Source organism: Citrus clementina, unplaced genomic scaffold (genome assembly GCF_000493195.1).
Source record: "Citrus clementina cultivar Clemenules unplaced genomic scaffold, Citrus_clementina_v1.0 scaffold_3, whole genome shotgun sequence".
NCBI lineage: Eukaryota > Viridiplantae > Streptophyta > Magnoliopsida > Sapindales > Rutaceae > Citrus > Citrus x clementina.
The window spans coordinates 47,559,763-47,584,260 of NW_006262339.1; the positions used below are offsets into that span (position 1 = coordinate 47,559,763).

Below are 24,498 nucleotides of genomic sequence, written 5' to 3' on the forward strand. Positions count from 1 at the left end.
AAATGATCTCACCACCGACTCGTTTCTTCAACTGAATAATGGAAAAGCGGCAGTGTCACTCACTCAAATCGGCAGTGACAGGGCAGTGTGGGGGATAGCTAGATAGCATCCAAAAACACATGCTGCCAAATGCCAAATGATTAGCTTGGCACCGCATGGATCTGGAAAGCCACCCGCCATACTTGACGCCCTCCTCGAGGCAGTAGCTAGCATAGTGTGCAAAATTACCGACGCCACGTTCAGGCTAAAACCAAAGCGGCCATGCCAACCAAACAAGGTTGACATAAATGAGAATTCAGACTTCAGAGTTTAGAGATAAGATGGGTAGATAACTATTAGAGTTTATTAAGGAAACACCAATTCAACGGAGGCTTCTTCTTTTTATTGCCCGCCTCACATCACGTACAGAACTCCAGTTTAACTCCCTTGATCTGCTTTAACTATATATATGTGTAATTTTAGTACATAAAAATGATTACTACATATTAAACACTAATTCCTAAATTAAGATGGAGACGAAGAAAAACTTATAATAATTTGACAAGCTGGTCAATGAGCTAGCTGGCTGATTAAATAACGCTTACATGCGTTATATTTATGACGATGATCTTGTACATATGTAGATGTATTGTCTTATTGAAACGATGTCCGATCAGATGTCAACTTTACAAGGAGGAGCGGAAAGCAAAGGAACTTCACCTGTGAAACCCTTCTTCAAACCAACCCAAACGTCGCATTTCACATAAACTCCATACCTTGCAGTCTTGATAGCACCTGCTTTCCATCTCAGTCTCCCCAAGAGCACCACCCTGAAGCTCACCACCCCATAGCTCTCATCCATCATCAACCCATTCACCACCTCCGCCGACACCGGCACCAGCTGCCCCGCGCCTCCCAACACCGGAGACAACGCCACCGTGCTCTTCCTCTCATGGTAAAGCGGGGGCAAGTAAACTGGTGCTGTTATTTGCTGGTCTCTGTACGAAACGTACGCGGATAACTTATCGTAGATTATGTCGACTCTCCTGTTGGAGTTTCTGGTGACGAGCGTGAACTGCATGGAGGTGGAGATGAACGGCGGTGACGAGGCGTTTATGTTGTAAATGGCCGCAGCGACGACGCTGAAGCGAGGCTTGTGGGGGCGGTATACGAGCCAGAGAATTAGAGCTGTCACGCCGGCTAGGAGGAGTATGATGGCTATGATTTTGCCGACAGTAGGGCCAAGGCTGCTGCCTTTTGAAGCCTTGTTTTTATCTTTGCCAGTAGTCATCTGGTTTTGCTAGTGCCTAAGAAAGGGGAGGTGGTGGGTGAAGAAGAGAAAAAGATGAAAGAGAAGACAAGAACCCGTGGGACAAATTAATGTAACAAATAAAAAAAAAAAAAGAGACAAAGAAAGGACTGATGGGTCACGCTCGAAACTAAAGTGATGGATACCTTCTTCTTCTTCTTCTTTTTTTTATTTTTTTTATTATATTTGGATAAGGAGCGCTTTTTCTTTATCGAATTTTCTTTTCCTTTACTTTTTTTAATTTGTTTTAAAATATAATCATACACCCATAAACAATTGCATAAAGGATAAATTGAGAAAAATCTTGGATAGCTTTGAATTACTGTTTATTTTTCATTTACTCATCATCATGAAAATAATATACACACACATGTAACAAGACCTTCTCCAAATTGAATTAAATAAATTATGCGGTATAAAATAACTGATTATATGAAAATACAATATAGCTCACATAATATTTTTACACTTTTACTTTTCAATGGTTCCCTTCAAGTCATGTAAGTTGTCAATTCCACAAATAGAATAATGTTAGCACAACTATTTATAGCTGAATTATTATTGTTTTTTAAAATATGGGGGTTAAGATGAGATTAAAAAAAAAATGAAAACAAAATAAAAGGGGGTGAAATGAGACAATTTGGTAAATCCTCCGGCTGCTTGCACTAAATGATGTACAAAATTCGGACGTGAAATTTGGCTAAAGAAACCCAAACCTTGCGGACCCGCTGCCTGCATGAATTTATGGTGCTTGTTGGCTCGTGGTTTTCCCATTAGCTTTCTTTTCATCCAAAAGATCACCCACCACATTACCCGATAGTCATCCGACTCTGAACTTAATTTGTACAGTGTATTTGATGCTGCGGCTGCCGTTACTTTTTAAAGTGGAATAGGTAAAAGACCGAATAATAAAGTAATAGAACAGTTCTTGCTAAAAACCATAAGTTGAGCTGATTATTATCTAAGAATAAAAATATAAAGCCAAGCACAATCCTAGAGCGAATCAAGCATGGTCGAACATTTTCAACATAGATTTCTTACTAAACATAATATGCGGACGCCCTTATTTTTGCAGACACGCAATTAAGTTACATAATTTATTAGAGATTAATAAAGACATGCTTCAATTGAAAAAGAGGAAAGAAATGAGAATACCTATACACACACAGACACACCCTGTAGAAGTCAGGACTCCCTCGCTCCTCCGTCCCTGTTACCAGTCTCACCAATACAGATTTTCATTAGTTTTTAATTTTTGAAAAAAATAATTTTAAATGTTCACCTGCTATCAAACAAATTAAATGGGGCTCAACACATCGTGATGGACCTAAAAAAATAATCTAAAAAGAGAGTAATAATGTCATAATGAAATACTAAAATTTACTTGAGGAAAATGATGACAATAGTTATAAATTTATGACGATGACATCAAAAAGAAAAAAAAAATGTAACGAATCAAATTATTTTTTGGAATAGAACAAGATTTTTGAAGAACAAGAAATTAATTTGTTTAAATGCATATGGGCCAAGCCGGCAGGGCGCAACCCTTTTAATTATTTGAAGATAGTAAGTATTTTAGTTTTTTTATAGGATAAGAAAATATTAATTACAGAGGCCTAAACGAATAAATTTTAATATTAAATTAATTACCAATGCTAATTGCTAAACAAGCAAATGAACTTATAAAGCACACTTTGTTCACCGAAGATTTCAGCTCCTGTGACCTGTGGTCGGTGGTCCCTAGTACAGGTCCGTCACTGCGACAGACAGATCGGCAGATCCGATGCATTCGCCAGCACCGACATTTGGATAAGTTCTCTGCATGAAGAAAATAGGTGGCTGCGTTTTGCCCTTCATACTTGCTTCATCCTTATTGGCTCTTGCCTCGTCACATCCCACGGTTCTAACACTTGTTAGCCACATGTTGCATTGTTTTAAGCACCGCGATATTCGTGCATCACTTTTGACCTTTACATGGGAACAGAACTGATTTTTCTGGCCACGACGAGTAGATAAAGGAAAAAGATCACAAAAGAAACTAAAGCGCAGTGCGCAGAGGCAGGTACATTTTATAACAGAAATAAATAAGTCTTTTTTTGGATTTAAGGACATGATATATGTATATATATACACAAAGCAAATCACTATAAAACTGTTAACCTGCCTAACTACAATCAGCCAGTTCTCTGATGAGAATGCAAATCATATAAAGCAGCCTCCCTCGATAATGACACAGCCAGCCACCTATATATATTTAATATTTTCGAGTAAGAACGAGTAAAATGGAAAAGTTAAGAGATGATCACATCAACTCCAAAAGAACCTGCAATATTCGAAGCTGTCAAATGATCCACCTCTGCTTTCTGAAAATAACAACATACTAGAGACCTATATTCCACGAAGGAGAAATTAAATTACACATAAGTGCATTACTCAAGATTAAGGACAACCATCGGCGTTAGCATCTTTGGTTTCATTTTTCACTTGACGAACAAACTGTCCTTTGACCCGGGGTCGTTGCTCTGCTAAACTTTTCCGGCTTTGGTATCGAACCTATGCAAAAATATCCCACTGAATAATTTAGATCAAATTATTTATAAAAAGATCAGCAAGATGGTTTCTGCTACTTTCGTCACAGTGAAAAAATAATGTATGAATGTTATTCTTAAGTAGTTGGCCTGCTAGGTGTGCAAGTTAGCTTAAAGATTTAGCAGGATAAAAAAATTAACTGGAATCACATCAACTAAAACAACCTTAACAACAAATCGAAAGTTCAAAATTTTCTGTCCATTGTCAAAAGAATTATTTAATTATAGTAGTGGTAAATATATACCTTTTTGTCATAGCATCTATCTTTCCGCTTGAGCCGGAATTTTGTCAAAGCTGCATCCCTTTGGCTGGAGTGACGAGCACTAATGCCATTGAATCTGTCATGAATGAATAGAGTACAACCATTGAGGTTCTGTGGAACTGTCCCAGTCCCACTTGCCTTTGCTGAAGAGGAATTTCTGTCAATTCTACTGTATGTTCCACTACTACTGTTGTTAGCCAGACCATTGCATAGACCACTATTGGAGCTCTGATTGCCTGCTGGGGAACCATGTCTCAACTGTTCCAAAGGCCGCCCTTTGCTCTGCTCACACACAGTTTGGTCAACAGAATTATGGTTAATTTCACCCGTCCGTCCGTAAACTTGTTCCGAGTCATGAACATCAGGGTTGGAATGAACAGAGGCACTTATAGGAAAACGATGGTGTTCTTTCTGGTGGGAGGAGTTTGGACTCCATGCAGGTTGTAAACCTGACTTTGTGTAGAATATGGATGGAAAAATGTGACTATACCCTGCAAAAATATTATCAAACCGTACCCCTGGGACCGGAATGAACCCAAGATGAGGCCCTGCAAATGCTACTGCAGCTTGTTCTGATTGACCCATGACCAGAGATGTCATATTTTCCCGACTGTTACTTGAAGTGGCACAACATGGTTGGAAGCCACCAGTGGCATTTTCAGAGAGCTGATTGGACAAAATTTCATCAGATTTACTTGAACCATCCTTCAATTCAGCAGAATTACTGGTAGGAGTAGGACATGCCTTACTATTGTTATACCTGCAAACACGAACTTGGGGATCAGAAATTCAGAGCAAAGAAACAACTCCAAGAATAGTGACACAAGCAGATGAAAATCATCCTAAATCAAATTCCATAAAATTCACTGAAGAAAACAATAATCAATTGGGTAAACAGCAACGCAATATCTTGTAATATTGCTGGTTAGTGTTAGAAATGTATTATTCCATGGAGCAGAACAACACTTCAACAAGAAGTGATGAAAACAGATGAAATCATCTCTAATTCAAATTTCATCATGCAATATTTGACTGAGAACTATTAACAAATATCATGTAAAATGTAAATCTAGTCCTTAACCTTTAGGGAACTGCAAATTTCAGGTTTTGTTCCCTCTGGTTTAGTACAAGCCGGATGCTTGGCAAACAAAACATTGAATAGAGATCAAGTCAGTTAACTTGGATAATTTCTCTACTCGGAGCTGAGCAGCACCGTTTTGCAAAAGAAACCCACATCCATTACGCAGATCAAGGCGATACTCATTATAGATACAACTACATAATTGATGTTCTCTAAACAGAACTCTCAACAGATTTTTTATCCCTGAATACAGTTATACATAAGGCCTTTGCAGCATAACTATTGGGAACATCCCTTGACCTCTGTCACCCTAGGGCAGCCCACCACTGCATTCACGAACACCTCTATTGACATATTCATAGCCCGAACAATACTACCGGTACCATCAACGAGACATCGATACCTAATCTTCAGATTTTCCAGATAAGATAGCTATTGAATAAGGCTTCATTACACCTGAATTAAATGTATCACATTAAGGGGGCGGGGGGGGGGGGGGGGGGGGTTGTTGACGTTATTTGATGGAAATCAAAATAGAAAAGAACATAGAACTGCACTTTTAATTCTAAATTGAAATTTAAGAAACCAAACCATTAGTGTGTAGGTTCCTTCCAAAACTTCTCAAAATGAAGTTCAGCAATGAAATAAGTAAAAGGAAAGGGAAAAGGCAAACTCACCACAAAAAGGCTGAGGCTGCAGAGTGGTTGAGGGTATGTCTCTCATCATTACCTTGGTCATTTGAGGTACTGGGAAAAGATTTTCTTAAAGAAAGTTCTAAATGGGGAGAAAATTCACACTTCTTCGTGCGATCGTTTAGAGTAGATAGTTTATCCGGGATGCCATCATTTGGAGTGGATAATTTATCAGGGACCTCTTGATGATTATCAAATGTGCCAATCAAGTCAATAGCTCCACTGGAAGGTTCAATCAGCTCATCGTTGCAGCCATGGATCCCATAGGTAATATCAGCATTTATTCTGTCATTTTTGGGTCCCTCACCTTCACCCTGAGGCATTGTTTTAACACAGCCATAATCTTCTTCCAGTCTCAAAGCATCATCACATTGTGCAACCTCTGATCCTGATCTATTTAACTTTTCTGAAACTATTAGCTCGTCAGATGCCCCTATAGTTGATCCTCCCAAGACACAAAACAAATATTCCATAGAATCATTAAAAAGAAGAAAACTTGAGAAAATGTAAAAGCAGAAATAAGATAATGTAATATACCTCCAGTTTTACTCTCCGGCATCAATGATTCTGTCTCCAGTTTTGCACACTCATTTTGCTTTTCCATGTCTGTACTACAGGTATTAGAAGCACTCCTACACTTCAGTTGTGAAAGACCCTGCATATTTTGCACATATGCACTCTCAGCTTCCAAGTAAGGCGATGAGGTACATGAGCTCTGCACAAGAGTGGCAAAACATGCAGGCTCAATGTGAAACTTCATAAGCCAACCTAATATGGGAAAAGTAATTCTCCGCAAGCTATAAGTGGCCTCACATATCATTCATTCATCAAGGGTCCTGGATACATGTTTTCTAACAACTTATTACTTTTCATGTAGATTGTACAACCAGTGCAATAAGAACACGAAAATGATAACATTTCAATTGACACTTAGCTAGTAGTAAAGATAATTCTACTACGACTCTCTTTGGCTGTTGCACAATCAGATGAGACTGAGATCTGACAAATTGATAGAAGTTACCATAAAATCAGGATAAGATACTGATATTTTTCTTTCACAGCACAGACAGTGCAATGGTTCAAGCAGAAGAAAATGCCTCGTACCATCACAACAGCAACTAGAGATGAGCTGATACTTACTTGAGCATCACTCACTTTCTCACTTCCCTTATTTTTCTGTGATGAAGCTGCATAATCACTGGAATGGCTGCTAGCAATATTGTTTTCAGAAATTGCTCCACCTTTATGATACACGTCGTGTAAATTTTGAGGAACATGTCCGCCGAGCAGCTGATAAACAGAAAAAGAGAAGAGAGAGAAAGAAAACAAGTTTCACTAAGCTGTATGTGTATTAGAACCAAAAAAAAAAAGAAGGGATTGCAGGAAGCAGAAATATTAATGCATACACTATGTCTTCTCCAAACGTGTTGCCACAAGTTCCTCAGCTCATTCCTCCTAACAGGCTTGATGAGAAAGTCAGCTGCACCTTTTAGCATGCACTTTAAAACCATGCTAATTGAATCATGCGATGACATCACTGCACAGTCAGAAACAGAAACTCTGACATGCTTAGCTTCTTACTAATCAAAGATCAAGTTAGCAAAGCTTACCAACTTACACTTGAGTCAAAGAAACATACTTATGACGGGAATGTTTTTGCAAACATCGTGCTCCATGACTAAAGTAAGAAGCGCAAATCCAGATATTGATGGCAACTCCACCTCAGTTAATACAAGGTCTATGCTATGAGGCCTGCACTTCAAAGTCTCCCATGCCGCTAAGCCATCAGGAACTGCAGCAACTGCTTTGATAAAGACATACATGCATGCCCTCATAAGTTTAATTCTTATTTCCAATATCTATGACATTAAAGATATTTATGTAGGGATAAATTTCAACATTTGAAAGGAGAAAACAAGATACAGACACCACCAAAAGGGGGGGGAAAAAAAGAAGTCCTATAATCCCCTAAATTAAAACAGAGGCCTAGCTGCAGAGGGCTTTGTTCTTCATTTACCAGCCAGTTGCGAGTGCAAGTAGCCTCGTAGGGAAGTGGTTCCTTCCAATTCCACCAATCTAACAATTTAACATCATACTGAACCCTAAATAACAGTTGTTAACAAATTATCCAAATCAAAAAGAAAAAAAAAGTTACTCACTGACCCAGCCAAAAAAAAAAAAGGCACCAAAACAGAATTTAAAAATAAAAATGGAATAAAAAAGAAGAAGAAGAAGAAGAAGAAAAACCTCTGTAACCGCATTTTCTAAGAAGAGCAGAGATAATCTGACGTGTAGAATCATCAGCTTCGACCAATAGAACTCTAAGAACCATTCTTGGAAGGAAGCTTTCCCACCTGGTCCTAACCACCTCTGAGGATCCATCTTTCTCAGTTTCCAACTCAATGTCCATTCCTCCTTCACTACTCACCACCACTTCGCCCATTTTCATTAACCCTGTTTTTTCCACCACAACCAAAACTAGCAATAATCAATCGCTCTTGGTGTAGAAGGAAAAAAGAACTTAACCAAACCAAAAAGAATAATGTTGTTTTGTAAAATTATCCAATTAACCTCATTGCCTTAGCAAATTTCTGATATTCTCTTCTCTTTCTAGCGCTTATAGCTTAAAGCTTACACTGATAGTCAAGACTCGAGCAAATTCCACAAAACCGCCTCTTAATTTGATATCCGACTTTCGTTCACAGCCGCGAAAACGCAATAAAATATCTACTACTTGGATTGTTACTCTCTCTCTCTCTATCAGAGAAGGATCAAAATGTGGGCCGCCATTGGCTTCTCGTTTCACGTGCCGAGCTGGCGAAATTTGTGCCTCTGTTTTTGATTTCATGTGCGTGGGTGCAGATGATGTGTTCTAGTGCACGTATGGGTTTCGGGACCCACCGACACGTGTTGGGCAGGATTAATGTCCTTGACGAAGATATTTTCATTTCAACGCCACGTCGGCATCACAAACACCACACTCGGTATCCTTATTTCCTGTGGTCTCTGAGGCTGAAACGTGGCGAACTCTTTGTGCCTTTTTTTTTTTTTTTGAGAAGAAAGTATGCCTTTCAATAGATTATCTGGAAAACAAATACATGATGTCTGTTGGAAATTCATTCTTTGTGCCTTTTAACTTTATTCAAGTGCTGAATTTTTTTTTTTAATCATCTATCTTTGAACCCTAAGATAACAACTTAAACAAATTTTGGATTGATTTAGAGTGGAATGCTGCTTAATTCCGTTTATTTCAATCTAAACCTTTCAAAGGAAAAATAAAGAAAGAAAGAGCACACGTCAAATTAATGTGGTCACATGTTTTGCATGGCCAAAATGAACCCATACTAAAGTATAAATGGCAGCATTATTATTATTATTATTATTATTATAAGTGACCACCACAAAAAAAAAAAAAAATGGCGGCATTATTACAAGCAAAGGAAAAATTAATTTTGGTATGCAAGCAATGGACTTCCAAGCCTAAAGATCCTTTCGGCCAAATCGAGGAAGTGATCAAGTAGCCCAACTGCCCCAGCAAGATTTATAGAGAGCTCATGTTTTAGGCACGTGTGGGTATTCGCGATCCATTTGCAATGATAGTTCTTGCATAACAAAATCTTTTGTTATGCACGTTTGTTTTTCTTATATTTGATATCTAAATAAATTTAAATTAAATTGAATTTTAAATAAAATTAAATATGTGAATTTAAGTGGTATTTTTATTTTTTTTATTTGAATAGATAAAAATAACTACTAAGCTATTTTTAATTTAAAATATATGAAAGTAAATATTTTTATATTTGTACCCTTACAAATTATAAATGTTAAATAAATAATAAAAATTTCGAAAACATGAATAAGATAATATATTATCATAATAAAAATTATGTTCAATTAAATACAACTCTTTAATACTCTAAATTAGTATATGTTAATTGATTTTATTGTAGTTAATACTCTTTAATACTCAATGGCTCTTGATTTTATATAAAAAAATATTCATAAAGACTATAAAGATAAATAATGCTAATTTGAAGAAAAATAAAAAGATAAAAGTAACAATAGTTTACTGCTCTATTATCATAGGTTATAGAGATGGATCATAATGCTAATTAGTAAATTTTATTTAGGTAAATATGAAAATTAATCAATTAGAAAGGATATTTTGGATAATATCTTATAGTGATATCATTCAGACTTTTAGATTAAGTGAAAAAGCTAAATAAATTGACTTAATAACTTTGTGACTAAATTTTTTCATTAAGTTAAAAAAATAAACAAAATTAATGATTTAACTAATTGAAATTAAGTAAATTAAGTTATTAAGTAAAAAAACAAACAAACAAACCTCAAGTGTAATTATATTTTCCTCAAAAAAGGTTATATACACTTGAGAAGTGTTAAAGTTTTACTTTGAAAATCTAAAATAAATTATTGTTGTTGTTGTCGCTGTCGCCATCTTCCTAAAATTCCGATCTTAGGAGCTTGATGAATTTATACTATAGCATATCATAAAGGTTTATTGAGAATAATATAAAAAATTTACAATTCGTTAAAATGAATTATATTTTGACATCTAAAGGTATATCTATGTTTACATATATTTGGAGAGATATATTAATCCTCACATTTTTTTAAAGAATAGTCTTTTTAATTAAATTTTGAGTAAGAGAACTTGAATTTTATGTTGTTAAAAAGCTGAGATAGCCTAATTGACTTTAAAAAAAAAAATTTAAACCATGTTCGGTATAATTTTACAGGTGTAGCACAATTTTATTATACTTATAAACTTTGGACACATCAATTAGTTTGAGAATTCTTCAAAAAATATTTGTAACGGTATAAATTTTATTTAATTTGTTTTCCTATTATGTTGTATTTACTATGTTTAATTACAAGAATTTTATTTAGGAATAAAAAACTACTTTTTAAATTTGAATTTTTTTTAATAAAGAAAATTTTTTTATATTGTACAAATAAAATAAATTTAAAAAAAGAGAAAATATAAATAAAATTAGTTCTTTTATATTTATCGTTGAATAGAATTGTAATATATAGTTGGAGTTTTACTAAACTGATAGTCCAACTCCAATTATAATGTTTGCGACAATATCCGAGCCCAATTCGTATTCGGAGCTCCGTATGCTGAGCCTGAGCCAACTGGGGCCACCAAACCAAGTTGCAATTCTGCTGCCAATTTGCTGTTGTTGAGCCTTGGCCGGCTACACCTGAGAATCGCAAAAAAAAATGTACCAACGAGCATTTCTTCGTTCATCCAAAATCGTCACAACGGTAACTGGAGCAGTCACCTTCCCGCCAAAAACTCCATCACTCATCTTCTGCTACTCCTCATCTTCCCAAGAATCACCATCCTCACCAGAGCAACAACAAGAATCTTCCATTTCAAATTCCAAATCTCCAATCGGGTCTCCATGTCGAGTCCAAAAACTGATAGCCTCCCAATCAGACCCTCTCTTAGCCAAAGAAATCTTCGATTACGCCTCTCGCCAACCCAATTTCCGCCACTCCAATTCTACGTATCTCATTCTCATCCTCAAACTCGGCCGCGCTAAATACTTCTCTCTCATTGATGATATTCTCATTACCCTCAAGTCCGAACACTACCCTGTCACCCCCAGTCTTTTCACTTACTTAATAAAAATATACGCAGAATCCAATTTGCCTGATAGAGCTCTCAAAACATTTCGCTCAATGCTTGAGTTCAACTGTAAGCCTTTACCCAAGCAGTTAAATCGCATTCTTGAACTCCTTGTCACTCACCGGAACTATCTCCGGCCCGCTTTTGATTTATTCAAGAGTGCTCATAAACACGGTGTTTTGCCCAATACTAAATCCTACAACATCATGATGCGTGCGTTTTGTTTTAACGGGGATATAAGTATCGCCTACACGTTGTTTAACAAAATGTTTGAGAGAGGTGTTATGCCTGATGTCGAGTCGTATCGGATTTTGATGCAGGGTTTGTGTAGGAAGAGTCAGGTGAATAGAGCAGTTGATTTGTTGGAGGATATGTTGAATAAAGGATTTGTACCAGATACCTTGAGTTATACTACTTTGTTGAATAGTTTGTGTAGGAAGAAGAAGCTCCGGGAGGCTTACAAGCTTCTTTGTAGAATGAAAGTTAAAGGGTGCAATCCTGATATTGTTCATTATAATACAGTCGTGTTGGGGTTCTGTAGAGAAGGGCGTGCCATCGATGCTTGTAAGGTTCTTGAAGATATGCCATCAAATGGGTGCTTGCCAAATTTGGTGTCTTATAGAACCTTGGTTGGTGGGTTATGTGATCAAGGGATGTTTGATGTGGCTAAGAAATACATGCAGTTGATGATATCAAAGGGTTTTTCCCCACATTTTTCGGTTTCTCATGCTTTGATCAAGGGGTTTTGCAACGTTGGTAAGGTTGATGAGGCTTGTGGAGTGCTAGAGGAATTGCTTAAGGCTGGGGAAGCCCCGCATGAGGATACTTGGGTGATGATTGTTCCGCAGATTTGTGCAGGTGAGGAGATGGAGAAATTAGGGGAAGTATTGAACGAGATTGTGAAGGTGGAAATAAAGGGTGACACAAGGATAGTGGAGGCTGGAATTGGTTTAGAGGATTACTTGATTGGGAAGACAAGATCTAGACCAAGGAGAACTTAAAACATGTTTGATGTATAGCCGACTCACTTTTACTTTACCACCTGAGGCAGCTTCAGATTCTTATTCCACTATTTTGTCAAACTTATCATTTTGTCTTCCGTCTTCTGTATATAACAACCATCTCATGTTGCTCAATTTTGTGAGTAATTGAAATTTTTTAACAAATATATATCGACATGTTTGTTCTTTGTTGTGGCTTGAGCAATTCGAATGCCTGCAGGTCCCAATTGCCGTCCATTTTTTTGTTTATCTTTGGCTTAGAGATATAACTATTTTTTTCCACCGTTTTAGGATTACCTTCAGAAATTGTGTTTACTGTTTAGGATGATACTCCATTCGTACATGGGCTTCCTAAGATTGATTGTTCATATGTTCGTGGTGGCGCACATGATAATTACCGCCACGTTTGGGTTACAAGCCACGAAAATGTCACTTGAAAGCAGTGAAATAGAAGCTCTTTTTGATCCTCTTATCATAAAGATGAAAGGATCTTCGATCTACGGCCCGTATCCACGTTGAAGAAAGTAGGAAACCAACATTCACTGGTTATCAATTTACCTATTTCAGATGACTGATGGCTAGGACCTTCAGTAGCTACGGCGCACCACAATTGTCAAATCTATGAAACTTCACAAGGAAAAGTACCACACCAGGTATGGGATCTTCAGAATGTAGCAATGACATCTGATCAAAGTTCAGTAGGAAGAGGCCCTTGGAGCTTGAATATTAGTATCAATAGTTCGTAGAGATTGTAGTTGCTAAAATTTTATCGGATAAAAAACCAGCAATATTTTCACTTGCTAAAAGTCAACAAACTTGATGACATTTTTACATTCCTTAACTATGATGGTAAACACAGAGGCAGATGAGGGTAGGCAATTGATCCCGATGAACATTTATTTTTTACTTTAAATTTGTGCGTGTATATATATAGACAAACACAGTTAGTTACATAACTGCCCCCAATAGGATATAAGTAATATAATTTTTTGTTAAATTTTTTATTTTATTATCGCATTGCCCCTATGAACTAATTTTCCGGCACTGCAATATATTGTGTGCCTACGGAAAGTAGGCTACATTGAGATTACAGAATCCTTAATCAACTCATGCATGCATCAACTTGGTGTTTACTGATTCTGCAACTCCAAGAACATAGCATCGAACTTGCAATGATAAGCCAGCCCCGAGAAATGACTTAAGAGTTACATTTTTAAAAGCCCGAGCTTAAGTACATATAACAACATTGCCAAATTGATTCTGTAAGTGTGACTTATCTATCCATAAAATACATTCTTTTTAGTTAAAAAGTGCTAAGATGAAAATAGACATGCAGGTCATAGGTACATGTAGCCCTTATCTAAGAAAGCTCAGATAAATCGTCCTTGAATGCGGAATATATCATTGTCATCATAAATTTGAAAATGGCACCAGATGGGAGAAATAATACCTACACTTCAGGCTTTAGAAGAATGATAGCTGCCAATGCTTTCATTATTTGATCTCTCTTTCTCTTCAAAAGCATAAAAGAGACAACTTTGGCCACCCATCTCTGCATTCAAATTCAAAGTTTATGGCTCATGCCACCAAAATTGTCATTGATTATGAACACGGAAATGGCAAACTGAAATCAAGCTTCACGATGAGGAATACAGCAACACTTAAAATCACAGACACTTAAATCAAACTAGTAAACCAAAATCAACCACTACCTGCAACACCTGCACCTCAGTATTTTTAACATAATGTTTACATATGAAAAAGCCTCAGGGACTTCCCAGACACAAGATCTTGAATTCTGGTGGGCATTCGTACCCGCTATCCTGCACCACCTTTCAGCCAAGGAGGATACTCCAAGCTAAGCAATTTCTTGTTACTAAAAGAAGTTTCTTCACTACAAACATGAACCGATCAAAACTGCAATCAAGACTCAGTTCTGTCAACACCTTCTCTAACAATTATTGTCCGACCCCGAAAGTCCTGCAAGAGGGTTTTGAATAAGTAAAAGAAACAAACAAGACATAGTTAAAAGGAAAGAGTGGTTGGAAGGCAACAGTATGGGACTCAACTGTTCCATTTAAAGAAAGTGCAGCATCACGTTCTGCGTCAGAAGAGAAGGAAATAAACCCAAAAACTCGGGTGGTTTGTCCTTTACGATCGTGCAACACTCTAGCACTGACCACAGTCCCAAACCGGCCAAAATGATTTCTCAAATCCTCAGGTTTTACAGCCCAGGAAAGATTGCCAACATATAATTTATGAGGGCTTTCATAGACAAAAATCTTCTTTGGTGGTGAAATCAATGCCTCAGCATTCCTAGTCCGCGAATTCATATCAATTGAAAATCTCACCCGCATTTCACGTCCACCCACATCCTTCAAAACAGCGCATAAGTTTAGACAAAGTACTAAGGGAAGACTGAATTAAATAATAAGGGATTGCAAGTTACTAACAGATCCGTCCAATGCAATAATTGCATTTTTTGCTGAATTGATCGAACCCATTGTCAGGTAACCGCATCCACGACTTATGCCTGTTTCGGGATTCCTCGAAACCTACAATTTAAGCACCAAACATGAGCCAAAATCTAGTGATATTATTTGAAAAAGAAAAATCCGCAAGTATTCAGTTAAACTATTAAGTAAGCAAAGTTGCTTATAATAAAAGTATTGATCTCTAATTGAATTAACGTTTGTTGAAGGAAAAATTTGGTATGAATAATGGTACCTCAACGGAAAGAACGGTTCCAAAAGGCTTGAACATCTCAAGAAGCTCTGAAATGTCAAAGCTCCTGGGCAAGTTACACACGTATAACTCACAGGGCCTTGCGCGGCTCCTTGGCTCTTCGACTGAACTGTCGTCGTCCACTTCGTTTCCACCAACATTATCCTTGCCGTTAATCTCATCTTCAACTACTACCGCTTCCTCATCTACCACCGCAAGAACTGAGCGAAACCCAGCTGGGTGAGAGCGGGACCAGCAAGATGAGAGCTTTGGGTACTGGAAATTAATTAAAGTTGGCAGAGAGGTAAAACCGAATCGTTTTGGTGTAGCTGGAGGAGTAATTTTTGTGAACAGAGAGGAAGAAGTTGTTAAGAAGCCCGTAGCGGCAGCCATTGAGAAGAATGAGCGTTCCAAAGTTCCACGGCTTTCAAGTGGATATGTTACCAATTTTTAATCAACGGGTCAAGTACCATGGTCCGAATGAAAATGGATTTATACCTAAATTCCAATTTGGTACATAGAAAAAGGTAACTCGGTCAAAATCCACCACATCCTTAAACCCCACTTCACATCTTCGGCTTCAGCATAAGAAATGTTTCCATGAGACTTGGAAAGTTTGATTGCAGCAGCTATGAAATCCCCAGCAACATCTCACTTAATTAATTAATTATTTAACTCTCACTTCGTTTGTAAATTCTTAATCAAAACGTTTTTTGCTGCATAGAAATGAACAATTTGGAAAAAGATTACGAAATTTAAGAGTTATAAAATCATGTAAAAATTATTGTTCATACCGTATGTGGTTTGTTGTTACTGTTAGAGTACATTTGGCACACCATATTATATGGAACGGTCCAGTTATATTAGAACTGCTCTAAGGTAGAACACGTCTTTATAATCACACAATTAAAGTTATAACGTATTTTTTTATTATTTATCACTTTGTGTGTGTGACTGTAATTTGTACTATACTTTGGAGCAGCTCTAAGGTCGTCATTGCCTACATAAAATTATATTAGTTAATGTAATGCAGTTTCATTTTTACTAAATATTTTTGTTCATATTATAATATATTATAATACACTATAATGTGAACAAAATCGCATTAAATAAATTTGAGGCGGTCAAGTTTGTGTAATACGTTATTGATCATATTAGTTTTCTAGTATAATTAAAATAATAAAAAATAAAAATAAAATATAAAATTAAAAACTCAAATATGCTATTTTCAGCTGCCCGCAACCGCCAATAAAATTATGTTTTACAGTAAAATTTGGTATCATGAGAATCTTTATTGTCATGAAACAGCACAATTTTTTTTTAAAAAAAATTCATATGCTGTAAATTTATGGGAAGAAATTTAAAAATTGAAACTTTATTGTAAATCTAATATTAATGAAAATGTCATTGCTGATAAAAGTTGTATTATTGCATAGCCCTACGGAAAAAAGATTCTAATGGTACAAACATATAATTTAAATGACACAAAAGAATGATGGTCGGTAGTGAAAATTATTTATTTGATTATAAAAATTAAAATTTTTAGTTGAATATAAATAATAATAAAATATAAAAATCTTAATTATTAATTAATATAAATTAAAATAAAATTATTATTTTATATAATAAAATTCATATTACACTAAGTATAATATTGTATTACAATTTAATACAAAATAATACAATATGCTCTAAAGGGTAAGGCAACATAATTAATGTAATATAATAAAATACAGTGTGTTAAATGCACTTAAAATTTGCTGGTGATTGTTAATTTAAAATTTTTGCCATTAGGTTTTCAATTTTAGTGAGTAATGGGTTGGGCTATTACAATTTTTGAAACGTTAAGGGTTCAAATTCAAATGATGTTGCGCCAATAAATAACACAAAAGTTCCTAATATCAGGAAAATTGTAAAGAATGGATATAGCTTTTCGACTTATGTCAAATGTGTCCCTAACTAACCATTGACTAGTAACCGTATCAAATTTGGGATCCCCGCACCATCCTATCGTTTGTTTCTTTTTGCTGCAGTTGCTCCCTTGCGACCCCCCAGAGTCCATCAGTATCACAAACCTTCTTGGTTGGTTGTGAGAGCTAATTTGCAATGTCAGATCTGAATTAAACATGATATCTCGAGAAATGTCGCCGGCTTCAAGGGGATCTTCTGAAGACCTTCAAAACGACGAGTCGTCGGCGGTGAAGTTCGGGACAGCCGATGCACTGGCGTACGTGCGCACTCTAACAGACGTGGGAGCTATGACGCGGCTACTCCACGAGTGCATCGCGTACCAGCGCGCACTGGACGTGGACCTCGACAGCCTCCTCTCGCAACGCACCGACCTCGACAAGCACCTCCTCCAACTCCAGAAATCCGCCGAGGTACTCGACATAGTCAAGGCTGATTCTGATCACATGCTCTCCAATGTCCGCTCCACCAGCGACCTCGCCGATCAGGTCAGCCGCAAAGTCCGGGAGCTCGACCTCGCTCAGTCGCGCGTCAACGACACGCTCCTCCGCATCGACGCTATTGTGGATAGGAACAACTGTTTAGATGGCGTTAAAACGGCCCTAGACGAGGAGAATTTCGAAGCGGCAGCTAAGTTTGTTCAGAGGTTTGTGGAAATTGATAATAAGTATAAAGACTCGGGATCTGATCAGAGAGAGCAGTTGCTGACGGCGAAGAAGCAACTTGAAGGAATAGTTAAGAAACGGGTCCTAGCGGCGGTGGATCAGAGAGATCACGGTACGATTTTGAGATTTATTAAACTTTATTCTCCGTTAGGAATAGAAGAAGAGGGATTGCAAGTGTATGTAGGGTATTTGAAGAAAGTTATAGGAATGAGATGGAGAATGGAATATGATAATTTGGTTGAGTTGATGGAGCAAAGTCAAGATCAGAATCAAGTTAATTTTGTCGGGTGTTTGACTAATTTATTTAAGGATATTGTGTTAGCTATTGAGGAAAATGATGAAATTTTGAGGGGTTTATGTGGTGAGGATGGGATTGTTTATGCCATATGCGAGTTACAAGAGGAGTGTGATTCCAGGGGGTGCTTGATTTTGAAGAAATATATGGAGTATAGAAAGTTGGGTAAGTTATCGGCTGAGATTAACGCTCAAAATAAGAATTTGCTTAATGTGGGTGTGAGTGAGGGGCCCGATCCAAGAGAGGTTGAATTATATTTGGAAGAAATTTTGTCATTGATGCAATTGGGTGAGGATTATACTGAATTTATGGTGTCTAAAATTAAGAGTTTGAGTTCTGTAGATCCAGCGTTGGTGCCACGAGCTACTAAGGCTTTTAGGAGTGGAAGTTTCAGCAAGGTTGTTCAGGAAATTACTGGGTTTTATGTGATTTTAGAGGGTTTCTTTATGGTGGAGAATGTTAGAAAGGCTATTAGGATAGATGAGTATGTACCTGATAGCCTTACCACGTCTATGGTGGACGATGTCTTTTATGTTTTGCAGAGTTGTCTGCGGAGGGCTATATCTACTTCAAATATCAGCTCTGTGATTGCTGTCTTGAGCAGTGCATCTAGTTTGTTGAGCAATGAATACCAGGAGGCTTTGCAACAAAAAACTAGAGAACCGAACCTTGGGGCTAAGTTGTTCTTGGGTGGTGTTGGTGTGCAGAAAACCGGGACAGAGATTGCGACTGCTTTGAATAATATGGATGTGAGTAGCGAGTATGTCCTGAAGCTAAAACACGAGATCGAAGAGCAATGTGCAGAGGTTAGTGGTGTACTTGGAGTTAATCTTGTGTTTATGTTTAGCAGTAGAAGAAACAGCCTGTGGTTTATGGTTTGCATGTTAACTTCCATTTAGTTACTTCTTGCACTAGAAGTTAGATAATGTCTATCGTATGCTTCTAAAGTCCAGAATCCTTGCAACTCTACAATCATATGACTTTTTATGACTTGTTGCTTAGGCAATTATAAAAAAAAAATGTAACACACAATAATGAAAATGGGTGGAAAAAGAATTTGGAGTCACATTATGAATTTCTCGCATTTCTTTGGATGCACCCAACTTCATGCACTTCATAAGGAATCTATGGCTATTAACAGAGGGAAGTCTAACATGGATACATTTTTTTTCCTTCATAAAAAAACTTGGGGCGTAGATTTGGATGGGCTGGGTGAGCATCTGTTTTAAAATTTCAGGCAGACTTGAGATCATTTTTCCAGTAAAGTTTTTCTGTATGGCCTAGTGTTGGCCCAAAGCATGAAGTTCAGTGCTATTTTTCTTCATATGTTGCTTAAACCATGAGACATGCATTATATTGGAATTTGAATAGTTTCCTGTATCCGTGAATTGATATGGAAGTAGTGTTGTAATGGCTCAATAAATACTTGTTTTGAAGGGAATATGATATATGCAATTGTAAAAGTTCGTCAGTTAAGTGATCAAACCCTGTAGTTTGCACTTTTTATTCTATGCATGCCCATTCTAGCTCCTTTCCCTGATGTCTGTCTATGTGATCGGACAATTGATCAGCTTCTAATAATTTGACTATTTATGTCTCCTTTCATCTTCTTTTTGGTCTGATCATTTCAATGATTGAGTATTCTGATAACAGATGATTTTCTGCAGGTATTCCCTACACCAGCTGATAGGGAGAAGGTTAAATCTTGTTTATCTGAGTTGGGCGATTTGAGCAAAATGTTCAAGCAAATTCTGAATATGGGCATGGAACAACTTGTGGCCACTGTGACACCACGAATTCGTCCGGTTTTAGATAGTGTTGCAACCATCAGCTATGAGCTATCAGAGGCCGAATATGCTGATAATGAGGTTAATGACCCATGGGTTCAGAGGCTTCTCCATGCTGTTGAGACAAATGCAGCATGGCTGCAACCACTGATGACCGCCAACAATTATGACTCATTTGTTCATTTGATCATTGATTTTATAGTAAAGAGGCTTGAAGTGATCATGATGCAGAAAAAGTTCAGTCAGCTTGGTGGCCTGCAGCTCGACAGAGATACAAGGGCTTTGGTAAGCCATTTCTCTAGCATGACTCAGAGGACTGTCAGAGACAAGTTTGCTCGGCTTACTCAAATGGCAACAATACTTAACTTAGAAAAAGTCTCTGAGATTCTAGATTTCTGGGGTGAGAACTCAGGACCTATGACCTGGAGACTAACCCCAGCTGAGGTTAGACGAGTTCTAGGTCTAAGGGTTGATTTTAAACCTGAAGCAATAGCCCTTCTGAAGCTTTAATCCAATTTTTAACTAAATTTCCCATTTTTGAATTTTCATACTTTTGTGCCCTGCTAGTGATAAGAGGCAAGTCTGTGCAGACCTATATTGTTTACTTATCATTCTTTGACATGGTTTTTGCTTTTTCACATTGGACAGTTTTCTCTGTTTCACATTCAACTACGAATATATGGTTTTTGTCAGCGACATTACATTACCTCAAGGTTGTTTCTATTTTCCTGTTTATGAACCCCAACACTGTAAAGTATGCATGGGTTGTGCAATCACTGGTGGTCTTTCAATGTACGGGTTTTATATATGTTATCACTATTATTGCAGGTAATCTTGTTCTTTTGAAGTCTCAGTATTTTTTCTATTAAACCATACGGTAGCTTTCATTTACTGTTTTTCATGTTTCGAAGAATCATATTTTCTTTCACATAAATGTATTGATGAACTTCTTGGCATGGTGAACAAAAACATGAAGTCTCAATGATAACCAATGACGACACACTCACAAGAAAAGAGGAGGGGTACGTTGATTGTTTTCACAAGATGTGGTAACCCAGGTGATCAATCCCTTAAAAATGTTCATGTCGTGAGTTTCTACAGGACTGCAGTAACATTCTAGCAAATCAAAATTTATGAAATCCCTAAAATTGGAAAATTTAAGACATCATCCATTTACAAAACTAGCAGGAACAAAGGAATACAGTAAAACCCACAAGCCCTTCGGGTTTGATGTTTGAAATAACAGTACAATAAACAATAATAATTGAGGATAAGCTAAAAGAAAAACTTTAAATAGGCAAACTACAGAAGAGGTAGGAGATGCTGCTTGCTTAAAGGCCCTACATTACTGGCGGCAAGTGTAAATAGGGATCCATGGAACTAATTGCCAGTACAAGTAGATAGAAAAAATGTCTAGCCTAGAAAGGTTAGACTCAGACATGAGCGGTGCCTTCCGTAAATTTGGGATCTTCACATCTGTAACGCCCATCAGGCCCAATACCAAAACCTTTTGGATCTGCAAAAACATTCTCAAGTAGCTGGCTGCGAGGTGGAGGAGCACTCTCATCTGCAAACTCAACAGCATCCTCAACCACTTCATCTATCCTTTTTTCTATAGCCTTGAGCTCTGCTTCACTAGCTAGACTGCTCTCGATCAAGTATTTCTTCAAAGCAGTAATTGGATCTCTAGCAGCATAACGAGCCTTCTCCGCTGCCAACAAGAACAGAATAATTAAGAGCAAGAACTGTGAGAATAGTAAAACAAACTTGAGAAATCAGCATATGAACATGATGGTCAAAATACCAGATAAAGCAGACGTTAGATTGTCATATCACAACACACAATAAATGTTACAGGGAAATAGGAAGAAAGCTGGAACATGATATTCCTACTTGATCTCAGACCAACATGGCAACATTGGCTTATTAATTAAAAAGTAGTAAAATCCAAAACATATTTACATCTTTAAAGAAATTATTTCTAGAATCAGTAAACATAAAAAGCAACAGCACATGCATCCTCAGGACCCTACCTACTCCTTCAAAATTGTAACCGGTTCTTTAAAGCAAGCTGCTGATTGACATAATTTAAGCATATAAAAAACGAGCAAATTTTAAAACCAAACAAACATAGACCAGCACTTCAATGCATGCACTAGCAGATGTTCTAAGCCATGCATGTCCATAAACCAGAATTAAACAATTAAGTCAAGAGAATAGTACATTTTCAATAAAAACTATACAAATGAAAATATAGGGGTTCGTCGCAACCACAGACTAACTGAAGGTCGAAATAGAACCATAAGTATGAGCATCAGTAAATCAGTAAAAATGCACAAGAAGGGGTTCGTCGCAACCCCTCCTTGTGTTTTTTTTTTTTTTGTTGGGGGGGGGGGGGGTGTTTGGGGAAAGAAAAGAGAAAATCAACTAATTTATCCACGATCGGGAATGGCAGAAGATGAATAAAACTAAAACCAAATGCTCACCTGGGTCACGAAGCTCATCAGGGTCAGCCAATGAGTGTCCTCTAAACCTGTACGTCTCACATTCCACCAATGTTGGTCCTTCACCTCTCCTAGCTCTTTCAATTGCCTCTTTAGCCACTTCCCTCACCTTCAAAACATCCATCCCATCAACGTGAAAACCTGGCATCCCAAATGCTGGTCCCTTTTTATAAATCTGAGGATCTGAAGTAGCCCTTAGATGTGACATACCAATAGCCCACAAGTTGTTCTCCACAACAAACACAATGGGCAACTTCCACAATGCAGCCATGTTCAAGCACTCAAAGAACTGGCCATTGTTACAAGTTCCATCACCAAAAAATGCCAATGTCACATGATCACAGTCAGCCTCCTTCAACACCTCCCTCCTATACTTGCTGGTGAATGCTGCACCAGTAGCAACTGGAATTCCCTCCCCAATAAATGCAAAACCACCAAGCAGATTGTGCTCCTTTGAGAACATGTGCATAGATCCACCTTGGCCCCTGCAGCAACCAGTGGCCTTGCCAAAGAGCTCACTCATCACAGCACGAGCAGGGACCCCTTTACTCAGGGCATGCACGTGATCACGGTATGTGCTCACCACAGAATCTTCTTTCTTCAAGAGCTTAATAAATCCAGTTGACACAGCTTCTTGACCATTGTAGAGGTGAACAAAACCGAACATTTTACCTCTGTAGTACATCTGGGCGCACATGTCCTCAAAAGATCTGCCAAGGATCATATCTTCATATAGCTCTAAGCCTTCTTGCTTGGTGATCAGCTGAACACTCGGAAGAAATGAAAGCAGTAATCTTAAGTCTCTATTTTTTCCATTCAACTTTCAGAGTAAATTTTTCCAAGCAAGCAAACACTTTCCCATAAATTCGGATGCAAATCAATATTTATTTCAATTATATTTAGAAGGTTAAGAGTGAATTCAACAACAACATGTAATCTAACAAATGAAGCACGACGCATCTGCTTGCAGTAAAATATGATAAAAGACGAAACAAGAGTCGACATTGCAAGCTTAAAAATTACCCAAATTCGGCTCCAGAATACATAAATTAGTTTCAATTGAATCAACTACGTAGCTAGCATCAGGCTTAAAATTCACTTTAAAAAAAAAAGAAAGAAAGAAAGAAATGTTTCCGGAAAAAGGGAAAAAATTTAAAAGTTGTCGTAAATTGTAACTAACAAAAAGATTGAGGCAATCGGTAAATTTGCAGAAGAACATGGGAGTAGTAATGTGAAAAAAATAGACTGCGTTACCAGATTGGAAATTGACTTGACCTTCTTCTCCTTAACAACCTCAGAGACAGCAACGACGGGAAGTCGACGGCGAACATTGCCCTGATTCGAGTGAACAGAATTAACACGGAGTTTGCGAGTGGATCCAAGGAAAGAAGTACCGGTTTTGAGAGGATCAAACAAGGAATTATCACGAGATCTGCCATTGATTGTCGAATTCAGAGACAATGGTTGAACGAACTTTGCGGAAGAGTAAGCCGTGGCCATTTTGAAATCCGCAAGGAGAGTGTTTGGGAGCCGAGAAAGTGAGAGGTAAATGGGAGAGGGAGACGAGAGTATAAATAAAATATAAGAGGGAAAGAACGAGGCGGAGGGAACGAGGAACGGGGAGAGAGGAGGGGCCTTGATATTTGGGAGTAATCGCCTACTTGTTTGGTTTGATTTTCGATCGATATTATTATGGCTGAAAAGACAGGGGAAGCCACCCAACTCTCAACAACAAAACACACAACTAATCACAACAAAAATGTAAGCCAAAGCTAAAGCTATATCATATGTGTTTCTTTTCTTCTTCGTAATGTCAGTCAGTTTTAAAAGGTTTAAATCAATTATTATTTAGAGATTTGAGAATTTGTGATGTGGGCTTCTGCATGTGCACGCCCTCCCGTGAATGTCCATCTCGCCTTTTGTTTTGGACCGTCGCAAACTGCATTCGGTGCCCTTCTCTGCATTTATTCTTCTTTTTTTCCA

The 24,498-nt window shown here is 37.5% G+C and overlaps 5 protein-coding genes across 14 annotated transcripts; 1 reads left to right on the forward strand and 4 right to left on the reverse strand.

Moving 5' to 3' along the window:
* Window positions 1–647: 647 nt before the first annotated feature.
* LOC18049236 (NDR1/HIN1-like protein 12) lies at window positions 648–1,465 on the reverse strand. Its single transcript, XM_006444659.2, has one exon. It carries the CDS (start codon window positions 1,268–1,270, stop codon window positions 653–655), a length of 618 nt encoding a protein of 205 aa, XP_006444722.1. The 5' UTR covers window positions 1,271–1,465; the 3' UTR covers window positions 648–652.
* A 239-nt stretch (window positions 1,466–1,704) lies between these two features.
* Window positions 1,705–8,733, reverse strand: LOC18049237 (two-component response regulator-like APRR3). Of its 9 annotated transcripts, none has more exons than XR_002906647.1 (9): window positions 8,160–8,733; window positions 7,552–7,713; window positions 7,319–7,449; window positions 7,053–7,202; window positions 6,450–6,627; window positions 5,898–6,357; window positions 4,122–4,899; window positions 3,449–3,841; window positions 1,705–3,283 (listed from the first exon to the last, which is right to left on the reverse strand). XR_002906647.1 is itself a non-coding variant. In XM_024189411.1 (9 exons), exons 2-9 carry the CDS (start codon window positions 8,359–8,361, stop codon window positions 3,728–3,730), a joined length of 2,175 nt encoding a protein of 724 aa, XP_024045179.1. In that variant the 5' UTR covers window positions 8,362–8,366; window positions 8,548–8,733; the 3' UTR covers window positions 1,705–3,727. The 9 variants fall into 9 exon arrangements, 8 of the variants coding, with proteins under 8 accessions (XP_024045179.1, XP_024045178.1, XP_024045184.1 ...); XM_024189411.1 differs by having other exon boundaries at window positions 1,705–3,841; window positions 8,160–8,366; window positions 8,548–8,733; XM_024189410.1 differs by having other exon boundaries at window positions 1,705–3,841; window positions 8,160–8,366; window positions 8,484–8,733.
* A 2,378-nt stretch (window positions 8,734–11,111) lies between these two features.
* LOC18049240 (conserved oligomeric Golgi complex subunit 4) lies at window positions 11,112–20,717 on the forward strand. Its single transcript, XM_006444665.2, is given in 4 exon segments — window positions 11,112–12,545; window positions 13,158–13,213; window positions 17,455–19,030; window positions 19,892–20,717. Coding segments are annotated over 4 exon segments (3,648 nt in total). The 5' UTR covers window positions 11,112–11,159; the 3' UTR covers window positions 20,522–20,717.
* Window positions 13,827–15,742, reverse strand: LOC18049239 (28 kDa ribonucleoprotein, chloroplastic). 2 transcript variants are annotated; one of them, XR_002906382.1, is made up of 5 exons: window positions 15,300–15,742; window positions 15,026–15,127; window positions 14,642–14,947; window positions 14,285–14,552; window positions 13,827–14,124 (listed from the first exon to the last, which is right to left on the reverse strand). XR_002906382.1 is itself a non-coding variant. In XM_006444663.2 (4 exons), exons 1-4 carry the CDS (start codon window positions 15,687–15,689, stop codon window positions 14,496–14,498), a joined length of 855 nt encoding a protein of 284 aa, XP_006444726.1. In that variant the 5' UTR covers window positions 15,690–15,742; the 3' UTR covers window positions 13,827–14,495. The 2 variants fall into 2 exon arrangements, 1 of the variants encoding a protein (XP_006444726.1); XM_006444663.2 differs by having other exon boundaries at window positions 13,827–14,552.
* A 493-nt stretch (window positions 20,718–21,210) lies between the features above and the next one.
* LOC18049241 (pyruvate dehydrogenase E1 component subunit alpha-3, chloroplastic) lies at window positions 21,211–24,442 on the reverse strand. The gene is made up of 3 exons (XM_006444667.2): window positions 23,770–24,442; window positions 22,498–23,278; window positions 21,211–21,722 (listed from the first exon to the last, which is right to left on the reverse strand). Exons 1-3 carry the CDS (start codon window positions 24,013–24,015, stop codon window positions 21,445–21,447), a joined length of 1,305 nt encoding a protein of 434 aa, XP_006444730.1. The 5' UTR covers window positions 24,016–24,442; the 3' UTR covers window positions 21,211–21,444.
* Window positions 24,443–24,498: the final 56 nt, after the last annotated feature.